Source organism: Cyprinodon variegatus, unplaced genomic scaffold (genome assembly GCF_000732505.1).
Source record: "Cyprinodon variegatus isolate N-32 unplaced genomic scaffold, C_variegatus-1.0 Scaffold151, whole genome shotgun sequence".
NCBI lineage: Eukaryota > Metazoa > Chordata > Actinopteri > Cyprinodontiformes > Cyprinodontidae > Cyprinodon > Cyprinodon variegatus.
Window position 1 is genome coordinate 491,558 of NW_015150604.1, and position 16,051 is coordinate 507,608.

Here is a 16,051-nt window from a genome sequence, read left to right on the forward strand (position 1 = left end):
TTAGAAACAACCCATAGGCTCTGCTCCAAAATTTCTTACTATATGAAAGAAAACTAAATGAAAGTGCTGATCAAGTACTTCTTTGTATTTTTCTCTCAGTAACACCTCGGTGAAAGGAGGCACAGGTAAATGGAGACATCGAGCCACGTGTACTTTTAGTGACAAATGCTGCAGTTTAATCATGCAAACTCAGACCAAGCCTATAGTACTATAACTACAGGGACTAATTGTATCTTGTATGTTTTTATACGTGTTATGTATTGTTTTTATGGCTTTGTTGTAAAGCACTTCGGGTACCATTTGGCTATTGTAAAGGGCTTTACAAATAAATTTGATTTGATTTTATTACAGGGACATCCTAAAGATAACTGTAGCCATAAGGACAAATTTGAGCTTGTCTTAAAAGTAGACAGGCTTACTGTCTCACAATCAAAAGCAGTGAGAGCTTCCCTGTAAGCTGTTTTTGGAGACTTGTATATAAGCCTGATAATAATGAAGATAATCCTGGCGTGGCTGCTGCTTCCCCTACATGGCTTTAGACAGTGTGAAGGCTCCTTTTTTTATATGAAACTTTATCTGAAAATTATTTAGGAGGTAAAATTGTATACAAAGGAGGCGGAACGGGAGATGAAAAAGAAAAAAGGGGATAAAAATTAAGGGGAGAGACAAAGAGAGACAGGAAAGAGTGCATGAAATGAGAAAACAAAACAGCAAAAACAGACAACACAGAAGATATACAGTAACTTCTAGAAGTCTGCTTCCACATCAGCATGAGATGAGAGGGACAGAAAACAGAGAACATAACAACAGCAAAAAAGACACTAGGCAATCAAAGTAAAGAAAAAAAAAAGCTACAAATGTTCCTGGGTATGGATATCGAGATTGAAAAGATAATAGAGAGTAAGAGCAACCACATGCTTTGGGATGTATTTCATTTTGTGGCCTGAAATCCAAACTTAATATCTGAAAAAAATCTACTCATCAATTGTCCATTGCGAAGCATGGCGGTGGTGGCATCATGGTGTGGGGCATGTTTTGTGTTAGGAACTGGCAAATACTAATAGTACATTTTTGGGTACTATGTGTAGATTATGCTCAAATCAGGTATAGAATAAATCTATTACTTAAAGGGGGTCATAGAATGATTTATAGGGTATTTACTGCTGGTCCTTAAGGTCTCTGAATAGGGTGTGTAACATTGGTTGGGCTGAAAATGGCATATTTGCTGTTCTATGAACCCTAATGCAAGCCTGGTTAAAAGCCCTAGAATGGAACGACAGGTTTTCTTCCTTTTATGGTATGCTCATAAATATTTAGATGAGCTGTGAGCTGATTGGTTGGTTTACAATGAGCAAAGCTGTTGAGCAAAGATGCATCATAGCAACAAGCACACACTCACTGAAACATCAAATTGTTGATATGGTAGGGTGACTAGATGTCCTCTTTTTACCGGACATGTCCTACTTTTTATACCTAAAAAAATGTCTGGGGGGAATTTCAAAATCACCTGGGATTTTGGTCGAGTGCACTGCAGCAGAACCGAGCTGTGAGCTCCGGGGCTGGTCCGGGAACCCCAGCAGACGGGAGCAGGGAGCCAGTGGGGGACGGAGCGACCGAACCCTACCTGACCTGGTGACAGAAGCCTGAACACAGGCGGCATACCACCACCGGTTCGGGTTCGGTCGCTCCGTCCCCCAACAGCTCCCTGCTCCCGTCCACTGGGGTTCCCGGACCAGCTCCGGAGCTGATGGCTCCTTTCGAATGCTCAGTCAGGTCCAGGTGCCTAGCAAGGAAGTGTCAATGGGGTTTGAACTTCTCTGTACGTCCATTTCACCCACTGAACTATCGTTATTCATCTATGACAATGGAAACTTGGTTTTGCATTCTATGACCCCTTTAACACCTGGAGGAAAACAAAATGAAGAGGTGGGAAAACCTTCTAGTGGGAATATGTAGTTGGAAATTTTGGAATCACTATTATATATATATCGCTATTATAACTATAAGCCAGTTTTTGTAAACTTTGACAAAATTAGTCTCATAAATAACAATTCTGTGTTTATTAAATAACAAAGGTAAAGAGCTCTCAGCTTTATTACCCCAGGTCTAAGCAGATAAGTTGCTCTTATGTGAAATTAGAGAGTCTGAGGGTAAAATGTTGATGCTTGCAAGAAACTGAAAGCCTTATTGATCAGGGGCTATTTTGGAAAGTGGAGTCGAATTAGGATAATGTAACAGCACTATAACAGCATCACAAGGACGCTGAGATCCCTTTCTCCCAGATTCAAACACCCAGGCCCGGCATGAAAAAATATGCATGTCGTTGGACTTGGCCAAAGACTAGTGAGTCTGACGGGCTTAAAGAGCTTCCTCTAAGGAGGGGTGGGCGTTGACCCTCATCATCATCAGCCTCTCTAATCTGCAGCAGCTGAACTTCACATCAGCTGCAAGAATTGCAGTTCACGTTATACACGTAATTTGTGAAATCCTGGGCAATGATGTCTCCACCGCTCAAAGTGCTTGGCACATAGATCTCCCAGCTGCAGACAGACCTGACACCATGCAGACCGTTATAGATAAACACCAGCAGACATAATCCCTTGAAGTCAAAATGAGTGCAGTCAAGTCTGCAGCGAGGCCTCTTTCAATCTGCCTCTCTTTTATGTTTTACATCCGGGACAGATCACTCTTTTTGTCGATTGCTGATGCAGGACGCTTCCATCAGCTTAAACCTACTCGTCCAAAGCCCACGAAGGTGACCTCGACAGAGCTCTATCAGCATATTATGGTCTGTATTAAATGTCCACCGGTAAAATGAAATACAGGCAGCAAGTTTCCTCTGCAGACATAGAGGTCTTCTGGGTGCTCACATCTCACACAGGACCTCTGTTTCAGCTTTTCTATGGTTAGGGTTTTGTAGATCTGGATTTCCATGCCCTGTACATCTAAAGCATAATTTTTTCTCTAAAAGGTTTTGTGCCACTAGTGGCCTTTATTTATGAGTACCTTAATAAGAAACACGGATGGAAGGAGAAAACTTGCTGTAAAAGGTTAAAGGTTGGCAAACAAACGGATCCGCCTGGATTCAGCCTGCTCTATAGCTTAGCCATGTTGATATCCCACACAAATTAGTTAAAAGCATGAGACTCTTAATTTTAAAGATTTAACTGGTAAAACCTAAAGGAATTCATTATGACTGATTGTATTTCTTTTTTATATCTATAGGATAATATTTGGAGTCTTTGAAATCAGTCTCTTTTCCTCATTTTTTTCCCAACATCCCCCAGCAGACTTTGTCCTTCTGATAACATTTTTTGCCACATCACTAAATGTGAAGTAATACCAGTTAAAAATAGCCTCTACAAATCCCCCATTTATTCCTGTTTGAATAACATTTACTAAAAACAACGGTACCCAGCTGTTTCACAGCAGGAGGCTAAAGGGCATACACACAGCTATATTGTAGCTGAGGACGTCTAAGGAGAGCAGAACTGCATGGATCAGTTACTGTTGATGGAATCAGGAACGTTTGTTAACGGACTCAACAGTTCAGGAACATACTTCTTTTATAAAGACTCCTGATGTCATCACTATTATACGGCTCAGGAATAGAGGACTCAAATGCAAGACCTGACACAGTGGAATAAAGTTCAAGGTTCTTTTAATACAATGAGGTCAAACATCAACAATCCAATGTAAGCAGGAGTAGCAAAAACAGAGGCAAGGAAAAGTCCAAAAACAAGCAGGGTCAAAAATCCCTAAAAAGCTATTTTCAAATGCAAAAAAAGTCTGGAATGCTTGATTTAAAAGACAATGACAAACTGGCAAAGGGAAGCTGCATGACTCAGAAATAAATAGGCCAACAAACGAAGGAGGATCGCAAACTCCAGATGAATGAAATTAAGGTGTGGCAGATCCTGATTGCAGGGAGTAACATGAAGTGAATTTGCCTAAAATTAGAGAGGAAATGAATACAAAATAAAACAGGAAGTGAAAATAAATGGTAACACAAGTAAACTTAACTAGTGAGAACTTCCCCTGACAATCTCTGGCTAAATTCAAATTTATGGGCTGTTTCTTCCAAGGATGTGGTCCACATGGACTGGATCCTTCAAAGTCCCTGGAAATAAGGAGACCGGAAGAGTTTTGGCTGTGAATTCAAACAGGTCTAGCATTCCGCGACTTTCACCGAGGTTCGCTCTGTCGCTTAGCAACCATGACAGTTGACACACAAAGCAGGAAAATAATGAATAACTAACTTTTCAAAACTGTGGCTGTTGCTCAATTCACAAGAAGGCGAGTATGGATTCATGTCCTCGCCAAGTATGTTCTTGAGAAGAGCACAGTATAGACATGGGGAGAACGGGAGCATCCAGCATAAATATAGGTCAGTTGGAACAGAAGCATACTCGTGATGTCACCACGTCACAAGTACTAGTATGTCAGCTAGTCTGGAGCTGTATTTCACCTCCTGTTATTAATAGTCTCTAGATAATAATAAATTCTTACTTTTTTCATTTATTGGGGGAATAATAGTTTACATAGTCAGATAAACACAAATCAAGGAACATTTTGCCGAATTAAACAAAAAAATCACCATCAGAGCCAGTTGTCCTTCATACATGGTTATGCCGAGAGAGGGCCGCTACAGACGATCTAGGAGTACACTTGGCTACCGTTACCCTCGGAGGTCCGCTGGTTGCCACAGTCCTCTCAACTTTGGAATTTTTTTTTAAATTACGCATTAAATCGGTAAATGGGCCATATAGTGACGCTTAAAAGTATAATGTTGATCTTAAAACGTACTTTTATTGAACAGCAGCAAGAGAAAAGAGAACTTTTAACTTAATACTCTGAGCGCTTCATTGAAAGCTGCTCCTGCTCCAGTACATGCTGGGACAGCTGTCAATCTTAAGAACTGACAAGTCTGCTCTGATGCATACTCTGTAAATAGGGAGTTGCTGTTCTTTTGAATAGGAACAGTACTAGGGCCGAGGCTGATGATGTTTCATGAGGACATGAGAACAAACAAGTACACATATTGAGAAACGTCCTGTTTCTTTTTCTTTTTTTTTATAGAGCATAGACTAGAACTAGAGCTAGAACTAGAGCATAGACTGTAAAATATGATTTTAGCTGTCAGAATAACTCACTTAGAGAGAAATTATATCAAAATTGTACTCTTTTGGTTGTATTTTATGTTGAATATTTTAAACATGAAGATATATTTAATTTGAAACCCTTATAATACAGTAAATAAGAGGCAGCAATAATACATCACAAGCTCTTGAAGGGTGTCCCATCTACTGTAGAGTGGAATATCCAGATATAACAAAAGTACTGCTTTAAACGCTTTCATAAAAAAACTCTGCTCCCAATATTAGTAATACATGTGGCAGATTAAAGTTTAATGTAATCTTTTAATTTTTATAACATGTTCCATTTGATCTGAAGTAAGATAAACATCAATGGCCCAATTTGAATTCTGACTTGGATCTAATTGAGAAGCTAAAGATGAGGGTGATAGGGATAAGTCCTTTCAACATCACAGACTTGGAGCTTATCAACAAAGTCAAGATATCAGTGGAAAGCATCCAGAAAGCTGCACAATTATAAGAAAGGTTTGATTATTGTAATGCTAATACATATACACTTTTATTGAGGAACACAGGACTCTCTCCAAAACTACCTTGTATTTGATTTTAGTATGTTTTGCAATATTTTCAACCTGAAATAAACTTTTTTGTTGAATGAAAATAACTTATATCTAAATGTTCAATGGATATAATTCCTTTTGGATATAGGACTTAGAGCTAAAATTATACTAGAAACCCCTCAAATATGTCTATAATGTATGCAGCAATCAGACAAACATCAGCTTTTGTACACAATTGAATCAACCACTAGAGTACTTTATTTTTCAGGATACTTCCTGTTATTATTATTATCTGCCTGTAGAATCTTCATTGATCTTTAAAAGTAAAGTTAGCATATTTCAGAAACCACTAAAATAGCATAAAATACAAGCAGTTTACAGACAAAACCCATTGTCCTTAATACTCTGTCCAGCAGTAGCTACATTTCTAAGGACAAATGCATTCAGAAAAATGAACCGATTGAAAATAGAATCATTTAGACACACCAGTGTGCCATTAATGTGGTTTAAATTTACTGTAAAATGTCTAAATTTTATGCAATTGTATAAACAGAACTGTTAATACTGTGTTATAATTTTTCGGGCTTAACAGATGCTGACCCACCTTGCTGTTTATTTAATCTTTCATTCAATAGATTCTACAGTGAACTCAACGCAGTTAGAAAATTAGAGTCAGCAACTCTGATCTGAAAACAAGAAACCATAATTAATGCAGATATCTTCAAAGAATGTAGCAAAATGTCCATGTTTCGTATAGAAAAGTTAGCTAGAAGAAAAAGCAGGGACACTTTTCATGAAAAAAAGGAAAAGGCATGACTGAATTTACCTGCAAAACAGTTTGAAAAAAACAAAAAAAACAACAACCTTTTTATTCATTCGAATTGCGAAACTGATTGGCTGAGTACAGGGAAGCATGTGTCCTGGAAAGAATCGCCTTGTGGGAAATCAGTCTGATGGCAGCTCCTGTAATTAGTTCTGCTTGTTAGGAAAAAAATAAGGGGTTCCTAATTAGCTAGAGGGTGGCTTCTTGACTTGTTGTGCATCTTTCCACTTCTTTCCTTAAAAGATCATCATTATCGTCTCTCAGGCAAAACGGGAGAGAGATGGGCGGTGCTCCTCCATCGTGCCACTTGACAGTTTAGCTCTAGTGCAACACATCTAGGTGGAGGAATCTCAAAGGAGTTTCTGTCACGCTCTGATGGACAGACTGGCTGCTGTAAGCATGTGTAGGCAAATGTCTGGGGCTGTGTGGGATAGAGGTTTTAATGTTTTAAGCATTTCAGCAGGGGTACTGTCCAATTTTGTCTTTTACACATATTTCAAATCATTTAGAGTAGGTGTCACACATTTGGAATGTGAGTGTATTTTCAATATAAAAATTCATGCTTTAGTGTGACATGCACATGTCTTGTTTTAATACAAAGGTTATTCATATACTGTAGTGTAAATGGCCCCCTGATCTAAGAGACAAACTCCTCTATCCAGAGAGAAAAAGATGGCCCCAGTGGAAGAGTTCTTCACAGTTGGGAACTAAACCTCCAGCTTTGCGAAAAAAGGTCTGCAGCTTTTATTCTCTGTGCAACTTTTACCACTGTACCTAATATTCTGGCCAACTCTAGATGGGTGTGTATGGCACAAATCCAACACTTACAATATCGCACAACATGTACACGTAGAAAACACTGATGTTTGCAACCGTTTAAGAGCCTCTTCGTGTCATCCAAGATTGACAATTATTTATTTCCAAGAGTTTTTCATTGTCTGCTGATTCGGGATGATAACTGTGGGCTAAATGATCAGATATCTTTAGGTCAGAGTCACCATATACAGTAGAGCGGGGACTATATAGTGGACTTCATAGTGAACTTAGTTAACTATGAACTTTCCTCAGCTGACAGATGATGACTACTTTTTGCTCCCCCGTTGGTCATGTGACTCCGGCTCCATCTGCCTGCACCATCTTTATTCTCTTTTGCCCCCAAAACAAATCCCATGATGCTCTGGAGGAGAGCTCTTGCAAATCACTTTTGGCTATATCTCATCTAGTGATATATACTACTTTTCAAGGTGCATTGTGGGAAATTTCGAGTCAACTACCTTTTCATCCAATAGACATTTGGACGCTCATATAAAATGTCCACCCTAATCACTATATACAGCACAACACATGGGTTAGGGCAGTCGACTTCGTAGTTTTCTTAGCTGCACGTTGCCAAAAATCAGATGTTGCAGATTCTTCAAACATAAATAAGGCTTTTGTCTGTGGGTTGATGAGATGAGGGTGGAAGGTTTTGGAAGCAGAGCATCCCCTTACGACTACTCCAATAATAATAATGAAAAATAAATAGAGAAAGGATCATAGGTACAGTCAAACATTCCAGCATTAGCATGACCTGGGGCTGCTTTGCTGCTTTATGACCTTGAATGTGTCATGATGGGTATCAGAGCTAGCCCAAGATGCAGAACACACACGGAGGCTGGATAAAAAGTTTAACAGAGTTTATTGTTTCACAAGCATATGAATATTGCACAGGAACTGGAACTGGTCAGGGGGCAGGTTCACTGGAGTCTGCAGAGATGATAGTTCAGTTAGCACACGAGCTGATGAGTTAAGAGTCTTTGATGTTTCAGATGAATACCTTGAAGGAGTCCGGGTTTCACTTTGAGAGAGAGAACTGTTGGGTCCAGAGACTGTTTGTTCAGCAGAGTCCAATAGTTGCTTCAGCGTCTTGCTTCTGACTTTGAGGACAGACCTAGATCTGAGTTTCCAGCTCTTAGCCAAGAGCTGCAGAGGAATCCACAGAGGAGTCTTCAGGTTTGGCTCACGAGGGCAGACACGGCAGGTTAAGCTCATCCAGAGCCTCAGGTAGAGACAGGATTCCTGTGAGGCAAAAAACAAGGAAGAATTAGAATCTGATCTCATCAAGAGATAGCTAAGATTCTCAGGTTACTAGGCTCAGGTCGCTAACCAAACTAGGTCAACACTGCGGCGTCGAAGCAAGGTCTGGAGGCAGGTTATATAGGGCTGGACTTCTGATGAGGAGATGCGCCTCAGGTGTGTGTTGGAAGGTTCCAGCTCTGGAGGACCCACGGCGCACTCTGCTGGAGGAAGGTGGTACAGCTCCAGATCCCAACAGAATGAAAAGCTGTAATTAATTGATATACAAATTATTCTCTTTAGAAAGTGCTGAAGGAGAATTTCTGGATATCTAGGATTTAGTTAAATTGAGATGGTATCTCCCTGATAAATCAAGTCTTTATTTTAAAGCTACATTTTGCCATTCCCTGTTTTCTCTTTATGAAATAATCTTTAATATCATTGAAATCATACAATCCATCAAGATGTTTTCTTGAATTAAACCCCTCATCTTAGGGAGTAGTGAGGAGGACCCAAGGAGCATGCTCTTACCCAAAGCAGTATCTGTGAGGATCTGAGGTACTTACAGCTTTCTTAGATCACAAGCACTAGAAAACTACTCCCCAAAGAATATGTATTATTTAAATATGCTTATCTAAAACATAAAAAATGTGTGAAAAAAAACAAAACCACAGATGTTTATGGATTGAAAAAGAAGTTTTGCCTCACATTCTATAAATAGAATAGCATGATTTACGCTAGGGCATTCAAAGGATAAGTAACCCAGATTTAAATATAGTCATTAGTGAAGTAAACAACATGTTAATTCTGTAACTCCATGTAATTTTACCCAGCAGCTAAAGCATAAAGAAAATACAAATGAAAAAATTCAACAACAAAAAAAGAAAAGCTCCTTTGCATTTAGATTCATATGCAAAGTTTTGTAATCCACCATTGATATTTAAAAATCAGGATTTCCGGCTCTACTTTTAAGCTTTTCACCAGAGTCAACACATCCCTCTAACACATCCCGGCGTTAAGCTGTTAGTAAATCGAGTGATGAAAAAACTAAACAGAACTACTTCAGGTTCAACTCTTTTTTTTTATTATTTCTCCACATCTAGTTACACCAATAATCAATATATCTCCATAACACGGTGTTAACATGGCTGCAGAAGGACATTTATCACCCTCGGCTAATCCGCTTCCAAGAAAGATCCTGACGTGACATTACGTAAGAGCTCGGCTGCTGGTATTAGGGAACAGAAAAACTCCAGAGAACATACTAATCTTCCCGCGCGGTTATTAGTCATAATATTTAACGCCGGCTTAATGGGGGAGCTCATGGCATAATTTCCATCCGGTACATTCACCTGCTCTCTCTTTAAACCCCCTGATTTGCTTTTGAGCTGGATGCTATGGAAGGAAATAGGATATTTATGCTGCAGTGTGGAGGGAATTAACCCATAAATGTGAAAATGGGAAGAAGGAAATGGGGTTATAATAGCTCTGCAAAAAAATATATATATATATCAGGATTAGCTCTACTTCTGCAAAATGTAAAAAAAAAAACTAATTTATTTTTTTGCATCTTTCTCACTTCTGTAATTAACCCGCAGAGGCAAAGCTGATACATGGTACATTATGAGCTGTTAAACAGAAACACTGAGAAGCAGCGGAATCTGACATTCTCAGTGATTTTTTGTTTTTCAAAATACATGAAACAAGGAAATGTTTCAGCGAATTGAATCTAAAACTTCTCCATTTAGAGACAATCCTCTAAAGGGGCCACAAACCACTTAAAATGCCCCCCTTTAACCCAACAGGCTTTTGGGAGTAACACAAACACCTCCAGATGTTTTCACCTTGGTATTCAGTGCAAAGCAACATCATTAAGCCTGGAATTGAATCACGGTGTTAACAAGCAATAAGGCCTCGTCCTGAAGTTTAGGCCTCTTTCAAACCACAAGCTCAAACTGGATTACTTTCTGAATTTCATTGGACATTAGGGAGCCTTATCAGCAAACACCAGCGCCTCCACGGTCTGCAAGTTCCTCTTTGAAACCACGTAGGCAGGCAAAGAATGCCTTGATATTCCAGGAGCTGAACAAAAGCCTTTTTTTGTGTGTTTCGTTTCTCTCACATTTAGAGATTGAGGGCCTCAGGCGACTATTGCTTCACACTCGGGTTTTTGGAGATGAAGTGAGCGCACTTTAGTCAGTCGGTTGGAGCACGTCTTTTGTTTCAAAAATAAACTGTTGCAGCATTTGAAGGTGCTAAAAAAAAAGAGCCCTGCTGAGAATGACGGCAGTGAAAAAATGGAAGGATTGTTTGAAAGACAAGAGTCCCTTTTCAATGTTGTACGTGCTTTGTGACTACGTTATCACATTAGAAACTGGCGTGATACTGTAATTTCACCTTCCTGCTAAAGTTTGTCAACCTAATGCTTCAGCTGCCAAACTAAGTTACTGAAGAAAGTGTGGCAAATTGATTCAATAAAACTTAAGAGACAAAGACAAGCATGATGAATTATGTTTGTGTGCTGAATGGAAAATTGTTTGCTTTCAGTTTTTAACCAAATAACGATGGGAAATTATTGGTCCATTTTCCCACATTAAAATGACTCTTACTGCTTCCAGTTTTTTCACATTACATCATAAAATTCCGATCAATTTTAGAAGAATTTCAAGTTATGGGCCAACTGAAATGTTAAATGGCCTGTACTTATTTTGTACTTTACTCTTCAGTCATTCACCCATTCACACACACTAGGATGGTGGCAAACTACAGTGTAGCCACAGCTGCCCTGGGCCCCACTGACAGAAGCAAGGCTTCTGTACACTGGCCCCACCGGGCCCTCTGACCATCATCAGTAGACAATGCAGGTAAAGTGTCTTGCCCAAGGACATAACAACACTGAAAGCCTGAGCTGGGGTTTGAACTGTCAACCCTTTGATTTCAGGGCAAACTCCTAGATCCAACACCACTGTCCCCCCCTAGAAAATGAACAGAAATTAGGGCACATTCATTAGGTAATAAGTAGAAAAGGTAAACAGGTCAAACATAAAGCTGTGGAGAAGTTTAAAGCCAGGGTTAGTTTATAAAACCATAATTTACTCTCTGCACCTTTAAAAAAGCTCCATTTAATTCATTATCTGAAAGTGGAAAGAGTTTGACGCACCTGCAAACCTACTAAGAACCCTGAGCCCTCATCAGAGCAGCCAAGGTGGGCATTGGATTCAAGAGGTAAAAAAGGGATCCAGAGTTCAGGTGGAAGATTGTGTAAGACAGCTATTAGGTGTACGCACTACAAATCAACAAAAATAGTTATGAGCTCCTACTTTATGCTGAAAATGATTCCATGCCAGATGGACTTGTACCAAGTCCAGTCCTACCACTCAGTCCTTCCATATCCCCTCCTGCAGAATGTCTTACACTGTCAGGATAATTTTAGTCAAATCCATAAGACAAAAAAAAAAAGAAAACACAGCTCATTCCTCAAAAGTCAGATCGGTCAAATTTTGTTTGGGAAAGCTTTTCCGACTCTAATGCTTTGAGTGTGCACTGGCAAGTTCTTGCCATTCAAGCTGGCATTTCACAGTTCGTCGGGGTCATTACAGTCAAACTCAGCCTCAAAGATGTAAGATTGTAAAAAAACCTTTCCTTTTGGTGTAATTAGCTGAAATACACACAAAGCAGAATCACTAGAATAATTTTCAGTGTATTTTCTAAAAATGCTGGAAATTCTTCCTTATCATCAAGCTGTGTTATGAATGTCAGTGATCATTTGCAAAAATAAAGCACTGAAAATTATCTTTAGCCATATCAAAAAGGTTTAAACTGAAAGTGTATCTGTTTATCTATGTAGCTGTATATCATTTCATTGGATCCCTGCTACTTCCCAAGATTGCAGCTTAAAGATAAAGGAATGCTGGGCTCCTGGTTTCTCCATCAAACATAAAGTTTCATCAAATGACCCCATTAGATTTAGCTTTTTTTAACCTTAGACACACTCTATGTTTTTAGGACAATTTCCTTCAAGACTTTCTGGTGCCTTTTAGTGACAATTGCCTTCTTTTTGACCTTCATGCTTTAACACCATGATTGGTGGACTGTTTGGCTTTCTAGTATTTCTTCTCTGAAAAGTAACTCTGAGGTTTATTCAAGGCAGCTTCTGACTTTTTGAGTTTACTCTTTCGACCAAGTCCTTTCATTCTCTGATTACTCCATTTGACTGGCCAAGTTTAGTAAGACTGTTTTTTTGAAAACAATATTGGCTGTAGTGATTTAGGGCACTTTCAACAGCGCATAGTGTTCTTTCACACTTCTTCAGATTTGTAGCTTGTCAAAATCTTGCCTTGCTAAGGTACACACTTTCTTGTTTATTACTTCTTTTTCACCAATACTGTATGTTCAGTTACCAAGCAAGGATTTTTTTTTACATTATCTTCCAAGAAATGTCCTTATAGGTATTGTGGAGGATCTTCGCAAATTTTAGAAAAGACCAGACTTAGGCACATGCACACCATGTACCTGTACCCGAGAGGGAACATGTGTGCAAGAGCATGCACAAACCCATTTCTCCTCGTGCACGCTCTGTTTAAAAATCTGCTGTTTGTATCACACGTACAAGCTTACTTTCAAAAAAAGATTTGCAATTTTCCACTATGTCAGATTCACCACCGGTAAGGGAAAATAGGGACGAGCACGTAGAACGGCCTTACATAAACATATCACCAGAATGATTGACAGTTAGGAGGACCACTTATTGCGATGATCCACCTGGAAAAAGAACATCCTCCACTATACCTTTAACAAGACCCAAAGGTTCCAAGAAATTATCAGTATCACAGCTGGGAAATTAGTTGGAAAATATGTGTTCTTGATTCTTCTCTCCCATGGAAGCCATTTTGTGTTTTAATCTCTTTTTTTTTTATGTTGAGTCATGGACACTAAGTTTAACGGAAGCAAGTCGGCCTGCAGTATTTTAGAGGCAGGGAAGGAGGGGGGACTCCCTCTTTTTTTTTTTTTTTTTTTAAACAGCTTTAGCGCATTTAAAAGTACAACACAAAATTTAGTTTCTTTTAGTTTTTTGTTCTAGTTTATGCAGAATTTTAGTGTTTGGATAATGTTAAATGGATAAAGGCCCCATTTAAAACAGCTTCTTTACTAAGTTGCCAGTAGACAACAATCACTTACACTTTCTATTTTTTAAGTTTTTATGCGTGAAAGTCAGTCCTCTAACAAGTATCCACCGACTGCTACTCCTCTAATAACCCTGCCTAAAAGTCAATTTGATTTTATTTTACATACAGGAGATAACAGCAAAAGTCTTTTGAGGTGAAACTTACTTTACATCAAACTGCTGGTGAAGATTCTCAATCATCCAGGTCATCCCAAAAAAACAAACAAACTTCAAAACCCTGATGTTCCGACTCCCCCCTAATGCTTTAAATCCAAGATGAGTTAAGCAAATGTTTTGCTGAAAATATTCAGTAAATGAAAAGAAGCAAAACCAGTTATAATCCAAAACATTGGAAAGGCCTTCAGCAAGCCTGGAAAACTGTAAGTCCTCTCCACCCAAGATTACTAGAAATAGAATCATAATATAAATTCCTATGTGGTGCCTTGGAAACCTTAGCATGATACAGGACTGCAAGGCCCAGCAACCTCAAATGTTTGTACATTTCTGTATTTCCCGGTAGACCAGGTATGCAGTTTTGGGCTTGTTAGTATGGCACATCTAAAAGGAAATCCAAGGATTCCCCCGAACCCTATTGAATTAAGGATAAAATATTTTATTTTTAAGAGTAGTAAAATAAAAACATTTTACAAAGTTTTTGCAAATTACCATAGATATTTTTTATTTACATTTTGTATTTCTTATCACTTTATGCATCGAACAGTTATACGTCCTTGACAGCTTTAAAATCTAAACCAGGAAATGAGTCAAATGTCTTATTTGACGGCTGACATTACTGACCTGAATGAAAACCTTAAGTGACATTTTAGCTAAAAATTCAAGGAAATTCAAGTAGATGCAGGCTGATCCTGCTCAGCTTGTGACAAACACAACAGGCAGCCTCGACAGCAGGGGAGGAATCTGTCCTTCAAAGTCTTGTCCACTAACATCACAATCAGTCTTCACTGTTGCTGTGCAGTAATGTCAATCTCTTTACTGTCTATTCATCTAGTCTTTGTGGTTATGTGTGTGGCGTGCTTCACATGTATGTCCTCTTTTCTCTTTCTCTCCCTTTCTCCCCCTCTTTTACTTCCTCTTCTCTCTGTGTTGGATGAGAAGTTGAGCCCCGGGGCACCAGACGAAGATGGCAAGTTGTCGGTAGGTCTCGTCTGACTGACTCTTTTTGCAATCTTGCTTCTGTGTTTGTCCTTGTTCTCTGTGTAGATGTCCTTAATGTGTAACTTTTCTCCCACAACACTGTGAACGCAACATGGCACACTGCTACTTCCACCCCTCAGCCTCTCTGTGTGCAGAGAGTGGCGCCGTCTGTTTTCTCAAGCCCTTTGCTTTTTCCTCCGTTTGCCTTTGCACGCGGCATGCAAAAGGCAATTAAACAAGGAGCACGTGTCTCTCAGTCTGCAGACTGTTTTAACGCATGTGTAAGAGCTTCCATGTAGAACGCAGGAAAGGGGGAAAATAAAGCCAAGCAGCAGATCTACGGGTGTCACCAGACGAGCATTGTCTCCCTCGCCTCCCGCTCACACCCATACGGACTTGTGAATTAACACCTCACACCTCCGGTGCCCACGCATCACCTGAGATCACCCAAAGGCAGACAGATTCCCAACAGCTGTCACCTGTGACGGCGCCTGATTTCTTTCCTTCTTCTCTGGCTTAGCTTCAGCTGTTGGGGGTGACCTTGACGAGAATTCGTTCTGGAGAAGAAACTGAACTGTCACTCTAACTTAGCACGCCTGTCTCAACTGGCAGAGGCTTATAGTTATAAGAAGCAGCAGTGCTTTATGATTTTTTTTACTTAGTTTCAGGTTCCACACATGGGTTTTTAGGAAAAGAGGATTATAGCGAGATGTTTTTCCAAGGTCAAAACACATTTCTGAGTAAATGTTACAAGCCACACCAATACCCTTTGATTGAAGAACGGCACAGGACATCATCAAATGTTTCTGCAGTTATTTTATTCCAAATCACTTTAAACAAATAAGATAACGGCATAATACTTAATTGCTTTGCAAAAGCATTAATAAACCTCAAACCTTTTATTATTCTATTACGTCACAATCATATACCTTAGTGTTTTATTTGATGCTTTTGGAATAAGCCCACCCAAAGTAGACCCGATTTCCATACTTTATTTCAAGATGTTTTACAAATAAATATCTGAAAAACTGTTCTGGTTATACTCATGGATTCATTTACACCGACAGCCAAAAATAAAGTATTGTGTATTTATTTATTTATCTTCAGAAGTCAGCTCCCACACACTGTTCAACTTGCATAGAAAGACATTTATTTGCAAGATGTATTTACGCTAAGGCAAGTTTATTTGTACAATTCA

The 16,051-nt window shown here is 39.2% G+C and overlaps 1 protein-coding gene across 7 annotated transcripts in view; it reads left to right on the plus strand.

Moving 5' to 3' along the window:
* Positions 1-16,051, plus strand: part of LOC107086401 (sodium/potassium/calcium exchanger 2-like) — an 84,147-nt gene that overhangs the window by 22,140 nt on the left and 45,956 nt on the right. For 4 of the 7 annotated variants that reach the window (XM_015377319.1, XM_015377320.1, XM_015377315.1 and 1 more), the window contains exon 3: positions 14,806-14,853. The exons of 2 other annotated variants lie outside the window; for them this stretch is intronic. In XM_015377319.1, coding sequence (XP_015232805.1) covers positions 14,806-14,853 — 48 coding nt within the window. The remainder of the gene's footprint in view (positions 1-14,805; positions 14,854-16,051) is intronic. One more of the 7 variants, XM_015377317.1, reaches the window with a different exon arrangement.